A 20,522-nucleotide genomic window follows, 5' to 3' on the forward strand; every position below is an offset into this window, starting at 1 on the left:
ACAGAGTTGTCCTTTTTCTGGTTGAGGGAGGGAGCAGCCGAAAATGCAAACTGCTCTGACCAGTCCAGAATTATCTTTATCTTTTCGATTTAAACATTCTAGCATTTGACCAATTTAACACATATGACCCCTTCATCCAAACATGAGTTTATCCATCCACCCAGCATCTCCGTGTAGCATCTTTGCCTATGGCATAGGTTGCCACATATGGTCAAAGAGCACAGATTTTGATCTATGTACAGGCACAATGGTACCATACCTGGAAACTCACTGTGATGACAAGACAGTCACTGCGCCTTATGTTAGTCAGGAAATGGTTCGAGCACATAGCTCCCCCTAAAACCAGACTGTTTTTACATTTGTGTACTGATTAAACAAATAAGATGCAATATGTTCATCTGTGAGCTTTAGAGGTGTTTGGTAGGTGTATTTTTGCTGTTTCTCCCTTGTTCAAGTCTTCATGCTAAGCTAGGTTAAGAACGTCCTGACTCTAACTCTGTACTTAATAAGAATGAATAGCTTGTTGCTGAACTTTTCATTTAACCAAACCTTAATCATAGAGGTGGCTATGCAGGTATTCATTATCCCATGTCAAACACAGGGTCTGTGTCTGAAAGTGTTACTTCTCACCTCCTGTGTCTTCCTCTTCAGCCCTAAAAGACTCCAGTAAGAGGTCCATCAACAGCGACTGGAAGATTGAGCTTCCAGGAGAGTTTGAGCTGGCTGGGACCACTGTGCGCTACGTGAGAAGGGGACTGTGGGAGAAGATGTCTGCCAAGGGACCCACTAAGACCCCTTTACACCTGATGGTAACTCTGTTCTGTGTTGTTATATGACAATACATCCTGGAAACAATGGCAGGACTGAAACATCCTGCTGGTGGTGCTAATGCTTATGTGATGTTATAGCAGCTGATTTTCAATTTCTTACATAAAGATTTTTATATGGATCCCTTAAGGTTATTAAGAAATTCTGACTGATCTGTACTGAACAGAAGATTTTACAGTGGAAAAATAAAACTTCAATCAGAGAGAGAGAAAGACTTCATTATGAGTGAAGTCTAGACACTGGTAGTGGTGAAAGGATGGTTGAAGATCTGATGTGATGAGGAGTGGACTTCTGATAAGCTTGACCCGGACACTGAATGTGATGAACTGGAGGTGAATGGGGTGGAGGATGGTCAAAATGATTCCATATATGCCCGTATCAGCTAATTAGAGAAGCGGGAAGAGAGAGCGAGAGAGAGAGAGAGAGAGCGAGAGAGAGAGAGAGAGATGAATGAGGCATAGAAATAGTCTTCCTGATTCAACTTATGCTGCGCTTCATTTGTCTGTGCTCTCTGATGGAGAGACTGTATGTAATGGAGACACAAGAGCCCCTTTCAGATATGAACCTCTTTACGTTAATCTAACGGCAATTAAACATGTCGGTCTCATTTCTGAATAAGCATCCTGGTCACTTTTACGTAAAAGGTCACGATGGCACCTAGACCTGGTAACATTTCCGTGTCACTTTCAATACTGCACAAGTCTGAATTGAATGCCGTCAGATTAAAGTAAAGGCTGCAGCAGCACAAGGTTAAACATGCAGAGAGAGAGGGAGAGAGAGAGAGAAAGAGATTACAAAGCCATTAACCAACCACAGAAATAACATGACCAACAGTCATATTAATTCATGCCAACTGCATGGATAAATATATTAATATCTGGCAAAACGCTTTACATACAGCATGGGAGTAAATAGGAAGTCCAAACTTGACATCCCTGACAAGCATCACTCATGCTCATGATGGTCATTAATTAAGGCTTCAATGGAAAAATAGCTTTTAAAATCCATCTGTTACGGGCAGAGTAGGCCGGAGACACGAAGATGGAGACAGATGGTTTTATTGTACACGATGTACAACAAGCAGTGAGTAGAATGGTGGATAATGGTTACTGACACCGTCCTTTGCTTAGCAGGGAAGAGAGATGATGGGAGAGTTGTCAATGTAGGATAACGGATAACGGAATTTAATGGTGACGCGGTTGAGTCCTCGGTAATCCACAGAAGGCCGCAAGCCTCCGTCCTCTCGCGGACTCTCAATGGATGTGGTGAAGACTGGGAGTTTCTTCGGGTGAGGAGGAGATGGTTAGGGCATGCGAGGGAAACAGTCTGGGAAACAGGAACGACCCCACTGCAACACCTCACCGGTGGTCCAGGAAATGATGGGGTTGTGTTGTTCGAGTTGAGGACGTGGGTATGGTCTTGAGGTGGAGCTGGCAGCAGAGGGCGCCAGAGATGAAGTTGCCAGCTGACCTGGAGTTGATGAGGGCTTGTGCTGGGAGGGACATGTCTGGGGTAATCAAGGTTATCTCTGTCGCTAGTGGTTTAAAATTCTTGATGGAAGGAATGATGGCACTCACCATGGGTCAGAGCGGTCTTACTGGACAGGATGAGATACTGTGACCTGCGGTTCTGCAGTACAAGCACAAACCCTGAGTCAGTCATCTCTGCTGCTCAGCTGGAGTCAGCCTGCTGGTTTCTAGCTGCATGGGCTCTTGGTCTGGTTCTGGAGAGCGGTGACTCTCTGGCTGGCTGAGACTGAATCTGCAATCGGTAAGCAGCTTGGTGTGAAGAAATCAACTGTGGGAGCAAGTATTAGAAAATGGAAGACATACAAGACCACTGATAATCTCCCTCGATCTGGGGCTCCACACAAGATCTCATCTCGTGGGGTCAAAATAATCACAAGAACGGTGAGCAAAAATCCCAGAACCACACGGGGGGACCTAGTGAATGACCTGCAGAGAGCTGGGACCAAAGTAACAAAGGCTACCATCAGTAACACACTACGCCGCCAGGGACTCAAATCCTGCAGTGCCAGATGTGTCCCCCTGCTTAAGCCAGTACATGTCCAGGTCCACCTGAAGTTTGCTAGAGAGGATTGGGACAATGTCATATAGTCAGAATGTCATATAGTCAGATGAAACCAAAATAGAACTTTTTGGTAAAAACTCAACTTGTCGTGTTTGGAGGAGAAAGAATGCTGAGTTGCATCCAAAGAACACCATACCTACTGTGAAGCATGGGGGTGAAAACATCATGCTTTGGGGCTGTTGTTCTGCAAAGGGACCAGAGCGACTGATCCGTGTAAAGGAAAGAATGAATGGGGCCATGTATCGTGAGATTTTGAGTAAAAACCTCCTTCCATCAGCAAGGGCATTGAAGATGAAATGTGGCTGGGTCTTTCAGCATGACAATGATCCCAAACACACCGCCCGGGCAATGAAGGAGTGGCTTCGTAAGAAGCATTTCAAGGTCCTGGAGTGGCCTAGCCAGTCTCCAGATCTCAACCCCATAGAAAATCTTTGGAGGGAGTTGAAAGTCTGTGTTGCCCAGCAACAGCCCCAAAACATCACTGCTCTCGAGGAGATCTGCATGGAGGAATGGGCCAAAATATCAGCAACAGTGTGTGAAAACCTTGTGAAGACTTACAGAAAACATTTGAGCTCTGTCATTGCCAACAGAGGGTATATAACAAAGTATTGAGATGAACTTTTGTTATTGACCAAATACTTATTTTCCATCATGATTTGCAAATAAATTCTTTAAAAATCAGATGTGATTTTCTGTATTCTTTCCCCCCATTCTGACTCTCATAGTTGAAATGTACCTATGATGAAAATTACAGGCCTCTCTCATCTTTTTAAGTGGGAGAACTTGCACAATTGGTGGCTGACTAAATTACTTTTTTGCCCCACTGTAACAACACTTAATGTAGCAGTTGATTTGGAAATATATCCTTAATATGGGACTACAAACAAATGCAACAATGTCACGTCTGTGTGTGAAAACAGACACAGCCAACACAGAAATAATAATAATAATTTAATAAAGATCTGGGCCAGAACCCTACCACCAGTCTCAACTTCAACTCTAACCCAGCACAGACTTTTAAGACTTTTTAAGATGGCTCTTCTCAATGGAAGATCCTCTCTAACAAAACATTTATTTTCAATGATTTTATCTCTTCTACTGATTTAGATGTCATGTTTTTAACATAATTATTTATCGTCCCCCTAAACCAGCTGGCTGCTTCTTGTTGGAATTTCCTGAATATTTATCCAGTCTTGTTTTAAATTATGATAGAATTGTTCTTTGTGGTAATTTTAATATTCATGTTGATGAGTCTTTTAATGTCCTTGCTGCTGATTTTTTTAAAATATCACTGTCTGAACTATGAATTTCAGGCTGCTAGTACTGTCTTATTCTGCCCTTAATGAGCATAGTGTCTCAAAATTCTGTACACTGTTCAGTTCTCCTGGCAATGTGTTTCCTGACTCCTTCAACAATAATGATTTGGTTGATTCTTTTAACTACCTGTATTCTTCAACCTTAGATCTTATAGCTCCTCTGAAAAATAGACCAAACTCAAAGACTAGAAAACAGCCACAGTTAAATAACAGTATTCAAAGCTGTAAAAGGAAATGCAGAAGAGCAGAACGCAGATGGAAGAAATCAAGTCTCCAGGTCCACTTTGTGAGTTATTACTCTTTTATAATGGGATGGTGAAAGATGCAAGAACATGCCATTTCTCTGCACTTCAGCACAACCCCAGATTCCTATTTAAGACCGTGGATTGTGGACCGTTAATTAACCCAGCCCCTCCTTGTGCCTCTGCTGATTGTGAAAAGTTTCTTTTGCACTTTGCTGGTAAGGCTGAGCTAATAAGATCTGGTATTACCCCCAATCCTGCCTTTTTAGATGTGGATCACCCGCTCAGGGATTCTTTGAGCAATTTTTCTGCTGTTACTCTGCCTGAACTCAGAGATATCATGTGTCTTATGAGAGTATCCTCCAGCCCTCTGGACATAATCCCAACTAGGTTTTTATTGGAAATTATGGTTGTATTGCACCCCATTTGCTGACTATTTTTGAACAGCTCGCTGTCCACTGGCTGTGTCCCAGATTACTTTATGACTGCTTGTGTCCAACCAGTCCTAAAAAAAATGGGCTTGACCCTACCCTCCTGGATAACTATCGTCTGATCTCCAAACTTTTATTTCCAAGGTTCTCAAAAAAGTCCAGTCTCACTTTCGTCAGCACCACAGCACTGAGACAGCCCTTCTCAAAGTCACTAATGACCTTTTAATGAATGAATGTCATCCTTTTCCCATATCAACTATGGTGTGCCTCAAGGTTCAATTCTGGGACCAATACTGTTCTCTGTATATATGCTCCCCTTTACGATATCATCTGCAAACATGGTATTTCTTTTCATTGTTATGCGGGTGACACACAGTTGTACCTCCCTGTCAAGCCCACTGACCTTAATACGCTGAGTTCTCTGCAGGACTGCCTGTCTGAAATAAAAAATTGGATGTCCATAAATTTTCTTCAGCTCAACTCAAATAAAACAGTAATCCTTGTCCTTGGGCCCCAACACATCACTAAACAAATACTGCCATCTACTGGCTACCTGTCTCAACATATCAAGCCTGTTGCAAGAAATCTTGGTGTCTTGTTTGATAGCAATTTATGTTTTGAGCAACATATCACTAAGCTTGTCCAATCATGTTTTTATTACCTCAAAAATATTGCAAAAGATCTGATCTTTTTTAAATTTTTGTGATGCAGAAACTGTTGTACATGCTTTTATCTCTTCACGCCTTGATTATTGTAACAGCCCGTTCACTTGTCTTAATAAAAAAACTTTGAAATGACTACAGACTGTACAGAACTCAGCTACTTGGCTTTTAACCAGGACCAAGAGGTACGATCACATCACACCTGTTTTAGCCTCTTTACATTGGCTCCCTGTTTGTTTTAGGGTTGATTTTAAGATCTTATTGATTACTTTTACTCTTCATGGCCTCGCTCCAGATTGTATTTTACACCTTTTAATCCCTTATGAACTTTCACGTAGTTTGAGCTCTTCTGACAGGGGTCTTCTGTCTCTTCCTGAGTCCAGGAAGAAAACGAAGGGGGACAGAGCTTTTGCCATCAGGGCACCGAGGCTCTGGTACAATTTGCCCAAAGAAATTAGGGTGTCCGAGTCAGTGTCTTCTCAAAATGCATTTTTATCGGAAAGCATATCCTGATCTTACCTGAGCTGTCTGTTTATTTCATTGGTTTTTATGATTTTTATTTTATTTTATCATTCACTGTGGTATTTTGTTTCTCTCTCTGTAAAGCACTTTGTACTTTGTTTTGATAAGTGCTCTATAAATAAAATGTATTATTATTATTATTATTATTATTATTATTAGTAGTAGTAGTAGTAGTAGTAGTAGTAGTAGTAGTAGTAGTATTATTATTATTATTATAGCTCATAAATGTTAATTCCATGAGTAATTTGATGAAAGGCCAAAAAAAACCTTTGCTGTTGTTGGGTTTGTGTGCTCGCTGCAAGCTGGTGTCTGTACTCACCACCAGACAACCAAAGTGTTTTTGCAACTTCAACAGAGTGATACGTCTTCTCTCTAGTGGATCGCTTTGCGTCAATTTCAGGAGTGGCATTCTCCTAGTTAAACTTTCATTAATGTCATATCATTAAGCTTATCAACTTTATAGTTTTGAATGAGACACACCTTCCAAAAAGTTTAACTTTTGTCTCGTCAGTCCACAGAGTATTTTCCCAAAAGTCTTGATGATCCCCAAGACTTTTGGGAAAATACTCTGTGGACAAAAATTTAACATTTAGGAAGGTGTGTGTCCCATTACATCTGGCATAAAAGTAACACTGCTTTTCAGAAAAAGAACATCATACCAACAGTAAAATATGGTGGTGGTAGTGTGATGGTCTGTGGCTGTTTTGCTGCTTCAGGACCTGGAAGACTTGCTGTGATAAATTCCACAATTTAAACTCCTGAAGGAGAATGTCCGGCCATCTGTTCGTGACCTCAAGCTATAGCGAACTTGGGTTCTACAGCAGGACAATTATCCAAAACACACCAGCAAGTCCACCTCTGAATGCCTGAAGAAGAACAAAATGAAGACTTTGGAGTGGCCTAGTCAAAGTCCTGACCTGAATCCTATTGAGATGCTGTGGCATGACCTTAAAAAGGCAGTTCATGCTCGAAAACTCTCCAATGTGGCTGAATTACAGCAATTCTGCAAAGATGAGTGGGCCAAAATTCCTCCACAGTGCTGTAAAAGACTCATTGCAAGTTATCGCAAACGCTTGATTGCAGTTGTTGCTGCTAAGGGTGGCCCAACCAGTTATTAGGTTTAGGGGGCAATCACTTTTTCACACAGTGCCATGTAGGTTTGGATTTTGTTTTCCCTTAATAATAACAACCTTCATTTAAAAACTGCATTTTGTGTTTACTTGTATATTTGACTAATATTTAAATTTGTTTGATGATACATTTAAGTGTGAAAAACATGCAACAAAATAAGAAATCAGGAAGGGGTGAACACTTTTTCACACCACTGTATGTCAACCAGTCCCACAAAACTAGGTTGAATAAAAGGGGAAAAAACTAGAAAAATAATTTTTACATGCATTTAAGCAAATCTCACCAAACTGTCTTAATTAAATCCTACATCATACAGTTATGCTGAATTTACTAAACACAATTCTGTTAAATTTACTAAACAGTTATGTTGAATTTACTAAACACAAATGAGTTGTATTTATGTTGTATGATTTTGTTGATTGTTCGTAACATGACTCAAAAACTCAGGTCAGACACAGACATGTGCCAGTCAAACAAACACAAGCCAAAAGCCCCAAGAAGTAAAGCTTGACGTTTACTGACTTTTTGAACAACCTTGCAACCAAGAAAGAAATTCCCAGGCTGACAGGAAAACAATAAACAAACTACGTAAACAAAATTGTATACTATTTGGTACTTAGCACTTTACATTTAAAGTTAAAAAAATAAAGGAGAAAAGAAAAGTTTAAAGTACACTAGTCCCATGCCTGAATAACTTGGTCTTTAATATGTCAAAAATTGGTGAAAAACTTCTCTAACTTGAGGTGATGTCTTCAAATTAATTGTTTTTTGCAACCAACCATCTAAAAACCCAAAGATATTACATCTGAGAGATGACTAACTTCTCTGCAACAACTTTGATTTACTTTACCACTAGAGTTAAATGCAAACAAAAAAGACATGTAATAATGCTCAAGATAATGAACAAGCATACAACTTTACAAGTACTAGTAACTCCAATCACACTGTTGCACCATATGATCAGCAGCTTCCAAGTGTTTGAATAGCAGTTCGTAAACACCTCCAGCGTTCACTCTTCTGAGCCCGGCCAGGTCATCTCCTGGGGGACAGACAGGCAGGGGAGGGTATAAACTCTCTGCTTATGAAAATACACTTGGGATGGAATCTCTGGCAAAACTGCATCCCAACAGGCAGGAATTCCGTTGCAGGGTGAAGAGACACTACTGGTGCCAATACAGTCAGAATATTCTCTACATGAAGTTTAACATTCATGACATTCAACAGTCATTTCAGGAAACAATAACAGTTTCATCAAGTAAACTATATACCACAGTTCGCAAAGCCCTGAACAACGCTGTAAACCTCAACCTCCTGCCCGTTCTCTCGTGGCAAGGATTTTCTGGTGACATTGTCTGAGGCAAATTCACTTCAGAGAGGTCAGTGAATGTTTGAGCAAATACATCCCACCACCATAATCTTTTCCAATAGTTGTGTTCACATTATAAACCGTTCTGTATTCACAGCTGGTGCCATCAATGTGTGACTGAGCGCTGACATGTTCTGTATTACTATTATACATTATACTGCTCATTTAAGAGCCTTGTTCTTTGGGCCCTGCATGAAATGTTTTGCAGCAGTTCTTTGCCTCTCGTAATACATCTATATTACATCTGTATGCAAAGAAATGGTGACTGGTAGAGGCACACAATTTAGTACGTTTGTAATAAACATATAAAATATGACCTGGTGAAGTGATTTGGCCAGGTGTAACACTTAATCCCTGATCAAAATGTACTCAGTTTGTAGTTCACTGAACCTAACCCAAAGGTTCACATGCAGGTGGGATTATTCATGTAATCTGTTTTAAGGACCTGCACCTTCGTGGAAAGTCTGTTGGCATCCAACTCCATTAACGTTTTCTGAAGAAATTCAAATGTGTGCCTCAGGTCCTTGGGTAGCTCAGGTTTAAACTGTAGATGAGGCCAAGCAGGATCGTGCACCCATTTGCCACATCAGTCAAATCTTGCAGCACTTGAACTTGGGACATGAATGTGGACAGCAGCAGAACAGTGGTGATGCGGGTGAATTCTGCATTTACCTGAAACACATTGAGAGAGAGAGAGATACAAAATTAAATTTCAAGCTGAAAAGCAGTGCTATACAGAACACCATGTGGTGCAAAAAGAGGAATCATTTATTTTCACTATAGGCTACATGGTTTTCACTGGACAGGAAGTGTATGAATAAGTGTAATCTAAAAAGTAACTAGTAATAAAATCGATTTGATATATAAATGTAGTGGAGTAAAAAGTACAATATTTGTCTCTGAAATGTAGTGGAGTAGAAGTAAAAAAAAAAATGCTGCAGCCACTCCTCCAGTTTGGGGGTCACTGCCCCGAGTGCTCAGATCACCACGGGCACCACTCTCGCCTTCACCTTCCAGGCCTTCTCCAGCTCTTCTCTGAGCCCTTGGTATTTCTCTAGTTTCTCATGTTCCTTTTTCCTGATGTTGCCATCACTTGGTATTGCCACGTCAACCCCAACGGCTTTCCTCTGCTGTTTGTCCACCACCACAATGTCTGGTTGGTTCGCCATTACCATTCTGTCAGTCTGAAACTGGAAGTCCCACAGGATTTTGGCTCGGTCATTCTCTACCACCTTTGGAGGTGTTTCCCACTTTGACCTAAGTGGAAAAACCTTATTAGTGTTGATTTGCTGTTTAAGTGCAAGCCACTGTAAACTTGGCTAGGTTTGCTTATTATTGTCTACTGCTTAACTTAAAAATTAGGCACAGCTTTTCTTTTCTTTACACCCCACTCTGTTGTGTTCCCAGGTGCTGCTCTTTCATGACCAGAGCTATGGGATCCACTATGAATACACAGTGTCTCTAAACACAACTCAGGACAGGAGCAATGAGGAGCAGAGGGAACCAGAGTATCTCTACATCTGGACACACAGCAGCTGGCAGGACTGTACTGTCCAATGTGGAGGAGGTAACACACTATTAAACTATCACTCGTGGCTGCACACACATATCATCACATAATGTTATATAATATACAATCTCTGTGGGGAAATGAGGTTGTCTCAACAGTAAAATCATGGTAGGTTACAGCAATGAAAATGTTTTTGTAAATGTCATCTGGTTTATTTCTCTTTGAATTGCCTCTGCAAATGTTTCTGCCATTTGTGTTAATGCTTTTGGAAGTTTATTCTAGTTTTCTTTCTTTTCTTTGTCTGTATATGATATTGGGCTTTACAAATAAATTTGATTTGACCTGACATGACAGAACATGATGAGACATTGCAAAGAGTCAAAATATCTTTATTATCCCTGAGAGGGAAATTTGGTTGACCAAGACATTCAAAAATGCTTACTTAAATGACATTGGAGATAGAATAAATGTTGTAACATTAAATACTATAGAAATATAACAACAGTTAAATTTTAAATAAGAACAATGAAGCCTTGTTCCTACTAAAGTGAATCAGTTCTATCTTGGTCAATACCTGTGTATTTTATATTGGCCGTATTTTGTTACATCTTTATTTCAAAAGGTTCAGTACATCACAGTGTGTAGCAGTATTCCAAATCTTACCTTCTTCAGCCTTAACTCTATACCCCCTCTAAGATAGTTTTCTCGTAATAATGAGGATACGAAGTCATAATTACAAGACAACCTCTCAGTGTTGTTTTATTTGTCTTTGAATGGAGCTGTGCTATGTCACTACCTGTACGGCCCCATCTCGGAATTCGCTGAGAGAAAATATTATTTATCAAAGGGAAAAGCAAATACATCAGGTGCAGGCCATCAGGTGTCCCTAATGGTCCAGCAAGAGAAACTCACTCACTAGTCAAAACTGGTCAAAAAAATGACACAAAGTGCTTATAGTGAAAGCTGTATGAACAACATTATTGCACATGTCTAACATTATTATTAACATTATAGAGTCATTATTATAGCCCATACAAAAGTACAAGGATATGAGCTAGTATAATTAAGTTTCAATGAAGAGTTCTAGTGTCCTTTGAAGACTTTACTGACATACAATCTAATCAGAAAATCATGTGGCAGCAACTCAAGTCAAAACAGCATGTAGACATGGTAAAGAGGTTTGGGTGTTTTTTAGACCAAATATCAGAATGGCAATGAAATGTCATCTAAGTCACTTGGACCATGTAATGATTGCTGGTGCCAGACAATGCGGTTTGAGTTTTGCAGAAACCATGGATCCTCTGGGAGTTTCACAAAAATAGTCTCTACACTTTACAGGGATTGGTGCAGAAAATGGTGCAAAAATTGATTAAAAAATTAATTATTTAAGCAGAAACACATTGTTAATGAGAAAGGTTAGAGGAAAATGGCCAAACTAGTTCAATCTGACAGGAAGGCAACAGTAACTCAGTAGTATGCTGTTATAGTTTGAGGTTTTGTCATATTTCCTATTTTATTTTGTAGTATTCTCCTCCCCTTGTGTGTTCTGTGGTTTTGCTTCCTGTCTTTGTTTGCTTTCCCTCCAGTTTTGATTGTTGGCTCCTCCTTGATTGTTTGCACCTACGTCTCGTTGTCTCACCTCCCTTAGGGTATTTAGTCCAGGTCTTTTCCTTTGTTCGTTGTCAGATCATTGTGTTCCTGTCGTGTGTGTGTTGCTGTCATGTGCATTTTCGTTGTACCTTGTTCCCGTGTCCAGTTTCCCGACATTTCCTAACATGAGTTCTTCTGTATGGATCCTTTGTTCCTTGGGTCTAGCCTGGACTGTGGACTTTGAACTTTTCCAGCTCCCTGTCGGATTTGTTTAGCCTCGTTGGACCTGTATCTGCCTACTTGCCATTTACCTGTTTGTTGCCTGTCTTCCTGTACCTGCCTGTAACCTCTGGGTGCAGGACGATCTGGATGAGCACTGTGAAAGTCCGTCAGTAGTGCCGGGTCGAGGATGTCGTCTCGCGGAACCCAAGATCTTTCTTCGGGCCCGTATCCTTCCCAGTCTACCAGGTACTCTAGTCGGCCATCCCGTCGCCTAGAATCCATAATGGCCTCCACCCGGTAGATTAGGGGTTCCTCGATCACATCTGGAGGAGGAGTTAGGGGTAGCTCCTCGGGTTCTGTGGAAGATGGAGACACAGGTTTTAGGAGTGAGACATGAAATGAAGGGTGAATGCGGTACCTCGGGGGGAGCTGGAGCCGGTAGGTGACGTCGTTAATCTGCCTCTCGATGGGGAAGGGACCTATGTAGCGGGGACTCAGCTTACGGCAAGGCTGACGGAGACGCAGATCCCGAGTGGAAAGCCAGACGCGATCCCCTGGATGATAGACCGGGGTAGGGGATCGGCGGGCATCTGCAAATTGCTTGTGTCTCCGTACAGCATGCTGCAGGTGGATATGGGCTGAGTCCCACACTCTCTCGCTCGCTCGAAACCAGTGGTCAATGGCTGGGACTTCAGATGGTTCCTCAGTCCAGGGGAACAATGGGGGTTGGTAGCCGAGTACGCACTGGAACGGGGTGAGACTCGCGGTGTTCTGTTTTAGAGAGTTCTGTGCGTACTCGGCCCATGGAAGGAAGCGGTTCCAGCTGGTTTGGGTGTTGTTACAGTAGGTCCGAAGATATCTCCCTATCTCCTGTATCTTCTGCTCAGTCTGGCCGTTGGTCTGAGGGTGATAACCGGAGGAGAGCTTAACTGCTACTTGGAGGAGTTTGAAGAAGGCCTTCCACACACGTGAGGTGAACTGTGGTCCACGGTCGGAGACGATTTCTTCCGGGATACCAAAGTTGCGGAATACATGTTGGAAAAGGGCCTCTGCGGTTTCTAGAGCGGTAGGCAAACCCTGCAAGGGAATGAGCCTGCAGGCCTTGGAGAAACGGTCCACCGCGACGAGTATGCAGGTGAAACCGTCTGATTTGGGTAAGTCTGTGACGAAATCGACTCCGACGTGGGACCAGGGTCTACGTGGTATAGGAAGGGGTACCAGTTTGCCAGCAGGAAGTTGACGTGGCGTGCGGGAGATGGCGCAGACTGAGCATCCTTCCACGAATTGGGAGACATCCCGGACCATACTGGGCCACCAGTAACGAGCCTGGAGGAGCGAGAGAGTACGCTGGCTGCCTGGGTGTCCAGAGCCCGGGGAAGCATGCGCTGAGCCCAGAAGGTCCTTACGCAGGTTGGTAGGAACGTAGACCATACCCTCTGGGCCTCCCGGTGGAGTGGGTTCCGAAACTGTAGCGGCCTGTATTTGGTCGTTCAGGTCCCACTGGATAGGGCTGACAAGTATGGCTGGAGGGAGGATGGGTTCTGGTGTGAGGGATTCTGGAGAGGGAATCCGCTTTTACGTTCTTGTCTCCGGGTCTATAGGTGATGGTGAAGTGAAAACGGGTGAAGAAGAGAGACCAGCGGGCTTGGCGTGGGTTCAATCTTTTGGCAGTACGGAGGTTCTTATGGTCGGTGATGACAGTGAACGGGTGATTAGCTCCCTCCAGCCAATGCCTCCACTCTTCCAGTGCCAACTTTATCGCCAGCAGCTCCCGGTTGCCGATGTCATAATTCTGCTCCGCCGGGGACAGCTTCTTTGAGACGAAGGCACAAGGATGGAGTTGAGGAGGCTCTCCGTGGCGTTGGGATAGCAACGCTCCCACGCCGGTAGTGGAGGCGTCCACTTCCACCACGAAGGGGAGATCTGGGTTTGGATGGATGAGCACGGGAGCAGTGCAGAAGGCTCTCTTTAACTCTTCGAACGCGGCTCGAGCTTCGGGATTCCAGGACAGTGACTTGGGTTTACGACGGAGCAGGGAGGTGAGAGGAGAGGACATGAAACTGAAGCTCTTAATGAATCTGCGATAGAAGTTTGCAAACCCTAGAAAATGTTGGAGTTCCTTTACTGATTGAGGAAGTGGCCAGTTCTGGATGGCTTGGATCTCCCCTGGTCCATATGAATGCCCTCTGCGCTGACGATGTACCCGAGGAACTGGACCGTGGGGCGATGGAACTCGCACTTCTCACGTTTCAGGTAGAGTTGATGTTTCCGGAGCTGTTGGAGAACCTGCGTGACATGGTGGCGATGTTCAGCCAAGTCCCGGGAGTAAATGAGGATATCATCAATGTAGACGATCGCGAAACAATGGAGATACTCCCGGAACACCTCGTTCATGAAGCCCTGACGGCTGGAGCATTGGACAGACCGTACGGCATCACCAGGTATTCGTAGTGGCCTGAAGGGGTGATGAACCCCGTCTTCCATTCGTCCCCCTCCCGGATTCGAACGAGGTTGTAGGCACTCAGCAAATCCAGCTTGGTGAAGATGCGAGCCCCACGGAGTTCCTCGAGGGCGGCAGGGACCAGAGGAAGAGGATAGGGGAGCTTGGCAGTTTGGCTGTTGAGGGTCTGGTAGTCGATGCAGGGCCGCAAGCCACCGTCCTTCTTACCCACGAAGAAGAAGCTTGAGGCCGCGGGTGAGGTAGAAGGTCGAATGAAGTTCTGGCGAAGAGCCTCCTCGATGTAATCTTCCATGGCCGTGCGCTCCGGGATGGACAAAGGATACACACGTCTTTTAGGCGGTGTAGCCCCAGGCAGCAGGTCAATGGCACAGTCCCATGGCCGATGTGGTGGTAAGAGGGTGGCCGCCTGTTTGCTGAAGACATCCTGGAACGCCACATAGTCAGATGGAACGTCGAGATCTGGCGATGGATCAGGACTCTCCACACGAGTGGCATGTACCTGGACGGGAGAGTGACTGACCGGAGGTTTGGGAACCGAGGAGATACACTGTTGAAGGCAGGCTGGACTCCATCGCAGAATCTTGCTGGACTCCCATCTGACTTCCGGAGAGTGTTGAGCGAGCCATGGGTGTCCCAGGATGACGTCGATGGTGGGTTCCTCCAGTGCCAGGAAGGAGATCTGTTCTCTGTGCAAGCAACCGACACGTAGGATCATGGGTGGTGTTTGATATTTCACTCTGCCACGTCCCAGCGGTTTTCCCTGGATGGTTTCTACCTTAAGTTCAGCATGAGGCAGAAACGGTAACTCTAGTCGTTTTAATAACGACGGGGAGATGAAGTTGCCAGAGGAGCCCGAATCGAGGAGGGCTCGTACTGCAACGACAGAATGAGGGGTGAGTAATTGAATTTCTAGAAGAGTTAATTTAGAAATTGGAGGAGAACTGGGAATGGTACTCACCGCAGGACGTGGAGGACAGATTGGGCATGCCCTGATCTGATGCCCAGAGGCCTCGCTATACAGGCACCGGCCCTGGTTCAGACGGAGTGCACGTTCCTGGGGAGAGAGCCGGTGAGAGTCAACCTGCATGGGCTCTGGTACTGGAGGACAGGCTTCGGGTGAGAGCGGTGAATGAGCGGTTTCTTCCGGCTGGCATGCGGTAAGTAACAGCAATTTTCACAGTTTTCTGCATGAAGTTCTCAAGTCCAACACTGTTATCGTAGATAACCACTTTCTTACGGAGTTGGGAATTCAAACCCTGGCAATAGGCTGTCATCAGCGCAGCTTCATTCCATCCACTAGCAGCCGCTAGCGTACGGAACTGTAGAGTTTCCCTGACGTAGGCGGAAGAGCTGGTTGGAGACCGCCAGGTCCCCGGTGGCGAGACCAAACACTTCCTGGAAGTGGGACAAGAAGTTGGAGAAAGAGTTAATCATGGGGGACTGTGAGCTCCAAAGCAGAGAGTCTGAGCCCAGAGCAACGCTCTTCCGGAGAGGAGGGAAATGAGGAATGCCAATTTAGCTCGTTCAGTGTTGAATTTTTGAGAATGCATCTCGATGTATAGAGAAACTTGAAGCAAAAAACCGCTACATCCTACCGCCTCACCCGAATAGCTGGGGGGAAGGGCCATGGGACTGGCAGAGGCAGATTGTGGGTGAGGATCCGGAGACAGAGCCGCACGAAGGGCGCTGACCAACCCTTCGTATGGATTATCCATCGGGGAAGCGGAGCGCTCCATCTCCAGATGGTTTTAAAGGTCTGGTCTTCTCTCAGCAGGTAGACACGGGACACGGAGGTTAGTACAATGACGAGGGGGTTTTATTGAACAGCAAGACAGAGAAAAGCAATGACGGTGGATACGAGGGGCTGAAGCTAGGAAAGTCTATGAGTCTTATCTGATGTAGAGTAGGTAGTTCAATCCACTGGAGGAGACGGGAACAGGAGAGCCAGGAGTAGATGACACACACACAACGAAGGAGTCCAAAGTCTTTAGGGAGTTGTCAGGAGATACTGCGGTCGGGTAGAATCTCGTAAGAGGTTTAAGACCAGACAGTGAGTGAACCGGGGGAGTGAGACTATATAGTGTGGAGTGGGTGATTAGTGGCAGGTGTGTGATCAGTACTCAGGTGAGTGAGATCTGCTGATTGCAGTGGGTGGAGCTGGTGGTGTCTGTGTTGGCTCTCTGACACCTACCTTTCCAGTCTGTCCATGAGCATGTTATGATCAACTGTGTCAAAAGCAGCGCTGAGGTCCAAAAGAACTAGAATATAGCATTCACTAGCATCTTCATCCCACAGAAGGTCGTTACAGACTTTAAGAGCAGTCTCAGTACTGTGAAGGGATCGAAAACCAGACTGGAATAATTTGAATAAATTATTATCTGTCAAATGTGACACTAATTGTTTGAATACAGCAAATTCCACATAAAATTTTAAAATAGTAATAATGTAATGGAAGTGGTAATATTAATAAATTAATAATAATAGGAATGACAGTCATAGGAATAGTATTGACAATAATAGTAACAGAGCCAATAACAACAACTGTAGTAGCAGTTGTTGAGCAGGAACACGGGGGCAGCAGGTGGCCCACAACCACAGATCCAGTCTCTGCAGCTCCGGAGGTAGAAATACAGAGAAAGCACAAAACTATAGGAGACAGAAAATGTCGAGTTAGTAATACAGTAATGGGATAAAAATGCATACAGATGGAGAGGGAGAGGAGGAGAGAGGAAAAAGGTGCATCATGGGAAGTCTCCCGGCAGTCTAGGCCTATAGCAGCATAACTAAGGGATGGTTCAGGACTCACCCAAGCCCACCCTAACTACAAGCTTTATCAAAGAGCCTACTCTTAACTGTGGAGATGGTGTCTGCCTCCCGAACCCAAACTGGGATTTTATTCCACAGGTGAGGAGCTTGATAACTGAAGGCTCTGGCTCCCATTCTACTTTTGGAGACTAGGAACCACAAGTAACCCTGCATTCTGGGAGCTGTTCTAGTGGGGTAATAAGGTATTATGAGTTCTTTAAGATACAGTGGTGCCTGACCATTAAGAGCTTTGTAGGTGAGGAGAAGGATTTTAAATTCTATTCTGGATTTTACAGGGAGCCAGTGCAGAGAAGCTAATATTGGAGAAATGTGATCTCTTTTCCTAGTCCTTGTCAGGCGCAGTATTCTTGATTAACTGGAGAGTCTTAAGGGACTTATTCAGGCAGCTTGATAATAAGGAATTGCAATTGTCCAGCCTAGAAGTAACAAATGCATGCACTAGTTTTTTGGCATCATTTTGAGACAGAATGTGCTTTTGATTTTTGAAATGTTGTGTAGGTGAAAGAAGGCGGGCCTTGAAGTTTGCTTCATGTGGGAGTTAAAGGCTATATCCTGATCAAAGATAACTCTGAGGTTCTTTACGGTGGTGCTGGAGGCCAGGGCAATGCCATCTAGAGCAACTATATCTTTAGATAATGTGTCTCGGAGGTGTTTGGGGCCAAGTACAATAACTTCAGTTTTGTCTGAGTTTAACATCAGAAAATTGCAAGTCATCCAGGTTTTTATGTCCTTAAGGCATGCTTGAAGTTTAGCTAACTGGTTAGTTTCATCTTGCTGAATCGAAAAATATAATTGGGTATCATCCACATAACAATGAAAGTTTATGGAGTGTTTCCTAATAATATTGCCTAGAGGAAGCATAAGGTGAATAGAATCGGTCCAAGCACAGAACCTTGTGGAACTCCGTGACTAACTTTGGCGTGCCCGGAGGACTCACCGTTAACATGTACAAAGTGATCGATCTGATAGAGATGCTTTAAACCAGCTTAGTGCAGTTCCTTGTCTGTTCAATGGTCCAGTCTCTGTAATAGGATGTGATGGTCAATGGTGTCGAATGCAGCACTAAGATCTAACAAGACAAGTACAGAGACAAGTCTATTGTCTGATACAATTAAGAGGTTATTTGTAATTTTCACCAGTGCTGTCTGTGCTATGATGCACTCTAAATCCTAACTGAAAATCCTCAAATAAACTGTTGTTATTTAGAAAGTCACACAACTGATTGGCGACAGCTTTCTCAAGGATCTTAGAGAGACAGGGAAGGTTAGATAAAGGTCTGTAGTTGGCTGAAACCCCTGGATCAAGAGTGAGTTTTTTAAGAAGAGGTTTAATTACAGCACCTTTAAATTACTGTGGTACATAGCCTGTTAATAAAGACAGACTGATCATATCCAGTAAAGAAGTGCTAACTAAAGGTAAAACGTCTTTAAGCAGTCTAGTTGGAATGGGGTCTAAGAGACAGGTTGATGGCTTAAATGAATTAATCGTCCATATTAGTTGAAGAAGGTCGATAGGAGCAAATTAGTCAAAATATATATCAGGTTTTACGGTTGTTTCTAAGGTTCCTGTGTTTAAAGATAAATCAGTACCGGTTGAGGGCAGGACGTGATGAATTTTTTCTCTAATTAAAATTTTATCATTAAAGAAGCTCATGAAGTCCTTAATACTGAGGGCTATAGGAATATATGGCTCAATAGAGCTGTGATTCTCTGTCAGCCTGGCCACAGTGCTGAAAAGAAACCTTGTGTTGTTTTTATTTTCCTCTATTAATGATGTGTAGTAAACTGCTCTGGCATTACGGAGGGCTTTCCCATATGTTTTAAGACTTCTCTTGCCATACTAAACAAGATTCTTCCAGGTTGTTGGAATGCCATTTCCTTTCAAGTTCTCACATTGTTTGCTTTAATTTGCATGTTTGGGGGTTATGCCATGGAGCTAACTTTTTTTGTTTTATTATCTTCTTTTTTAGAGGGGCGATAGAATCGAGTGTCAATCGCAGTGAGCCTGAGCTATCAACAAGATGGTCAATTTGTGAGGGGCTGAAATTAGCAATGGAGTCCTTTGTTATATTGAGACATAGCACCGAGATAAATGCAGATGGGCTCACTTCCTTAAATTTAGCTACAGCACTATCAAGTAGGCATCTAGAGTAGGAGTTTTTGCCTAATGGCATGTAGTCCAGTAATAGGAGTTCAAAATGTTTATGTACAGAAGCCAATTAAATCTAATAATGAGATGCAGTACTATAATTTTCAACGTCCACATGAATATTTAAATCACCTACAATAATTACTTTCTGTTTTAAGGACTAAACTCTGAGAATTCAGATAAAAATTCAGAATAAGGACCAGGAGCGCGGTACACTATAACAAATACAACTGGCTGTTGTGTTTTCCAGGTTGGGTGAGACAGACTAAGAACAAGGCTTTCGACTGAGTTATAATTTGGTTTAGGGTTGATTAATAGGCTTGAGTCGAAGATGGCTGCAACTGCTCCTCCTCGGCCAGTGCCTCGAGGAATGTGAGTATTAATATGGCTGGGCAGACTGGATTCATTTAGGCTAACATATTCTTCATGATCCAGCCAGGTTTCAGTAAGACAAAATAAATCAATATGATACTCTGATATTAAATCATTAATAAAGCTTTAGATGACAGAAATCTGATGTTTTAGAGTCCACATTTAATTCTCCTATTTTGTTGTGCTATTTCAGCGTTTTTGTTTTTATGTATAACTCCTCTTCTGTTAACTTTGATTTTTATTAATTTAAGTGGTCGGGGGGCAGACACTGTCACTAAGGAGTTTCGGGTGGGTAACTGCTCCGGAAGCGCAGAGAAGCGTGTAGGACCACAACTCTGCCTCCTGGTCTCAACTCTGGGTTGTCATGGTTTTGGCCCACAAATAAAGTCAGCCAGATTTCTAGATATGAGAGCTCGACAGCCAGCGGCGGAATGAAGACATTCGGATAAACATGTCATCACTGGTCAGGTTTGGCAGGGGCCCAGAGAAAACTATGGAGTCCGACATTGTCTTTGCATATGTACACACCGACTCAACATTAACTTTAGTGACCTCCGATTGCCGTAATCGGGAGTCGTTACCACCGACATGAATAACAATCTTACTGTATTTACATTTATTCTTAGCCAGCAGTTTTAAATAGGATTCAACATTGCCCGCTCTGGCCCCAGGAATACATTTGACTATGGTCTCTGGTGTCGCTAGTTTCATGTTTCTCAAAATGGTGCTTCCAATAATCAGAGTTGGTTTCTCAGCGAGTGTATCGCACAGTCACCCAGCCTCCCTGGTTTCCCAGCTGCTCTG

The 20,522-nt window shown here is 43.4% G+C and overlaps 1 protein-coding gene across 3 annotated transcripts in view; it reads left to right on the forward strand.

Moving 5' to 3' along the window:
- adamts17 (ADAM metallopeptidase with thrombospondin type 1 motif, 17) overlaps nt 1-20,522 on the forward strand; it is a 302,033-nt gene that overhangs the window by 252,469 nt on the left and 29,042 nt on the right. For all 3 annotated transcript variants that reach the window (XM_044189615.1, XM_044189625.1, XM_044189606.1), the window contains exons 17-18: nt 652-809; nt 9,997-10,156. In XM_044189615.1, the coding sequence (XP_044045550.1) occupies nt 652-809; nt 9,997-10,156 (318 nt within the window). The remainder of the gene's footprint in view (nt 1-651; nt 810-9,996; nt 10,157-20,522) is intronic.

Source organism: Siniperca chuatsi, linkage group LG1 (genome assembly GCF_020085105.1).
Source record: "Siniperca chuatsi isolate FFG_IHB_CAS linkage group LG1, ASM2008510v1, whole genome shotgun sequence".
Lineage (NCBI taxonomy): Eukaryota > Metazoa > Chordata > Actinopteri > Centrarchiformes > Sinipercidae > Siniperca > Siniperca chuatsi.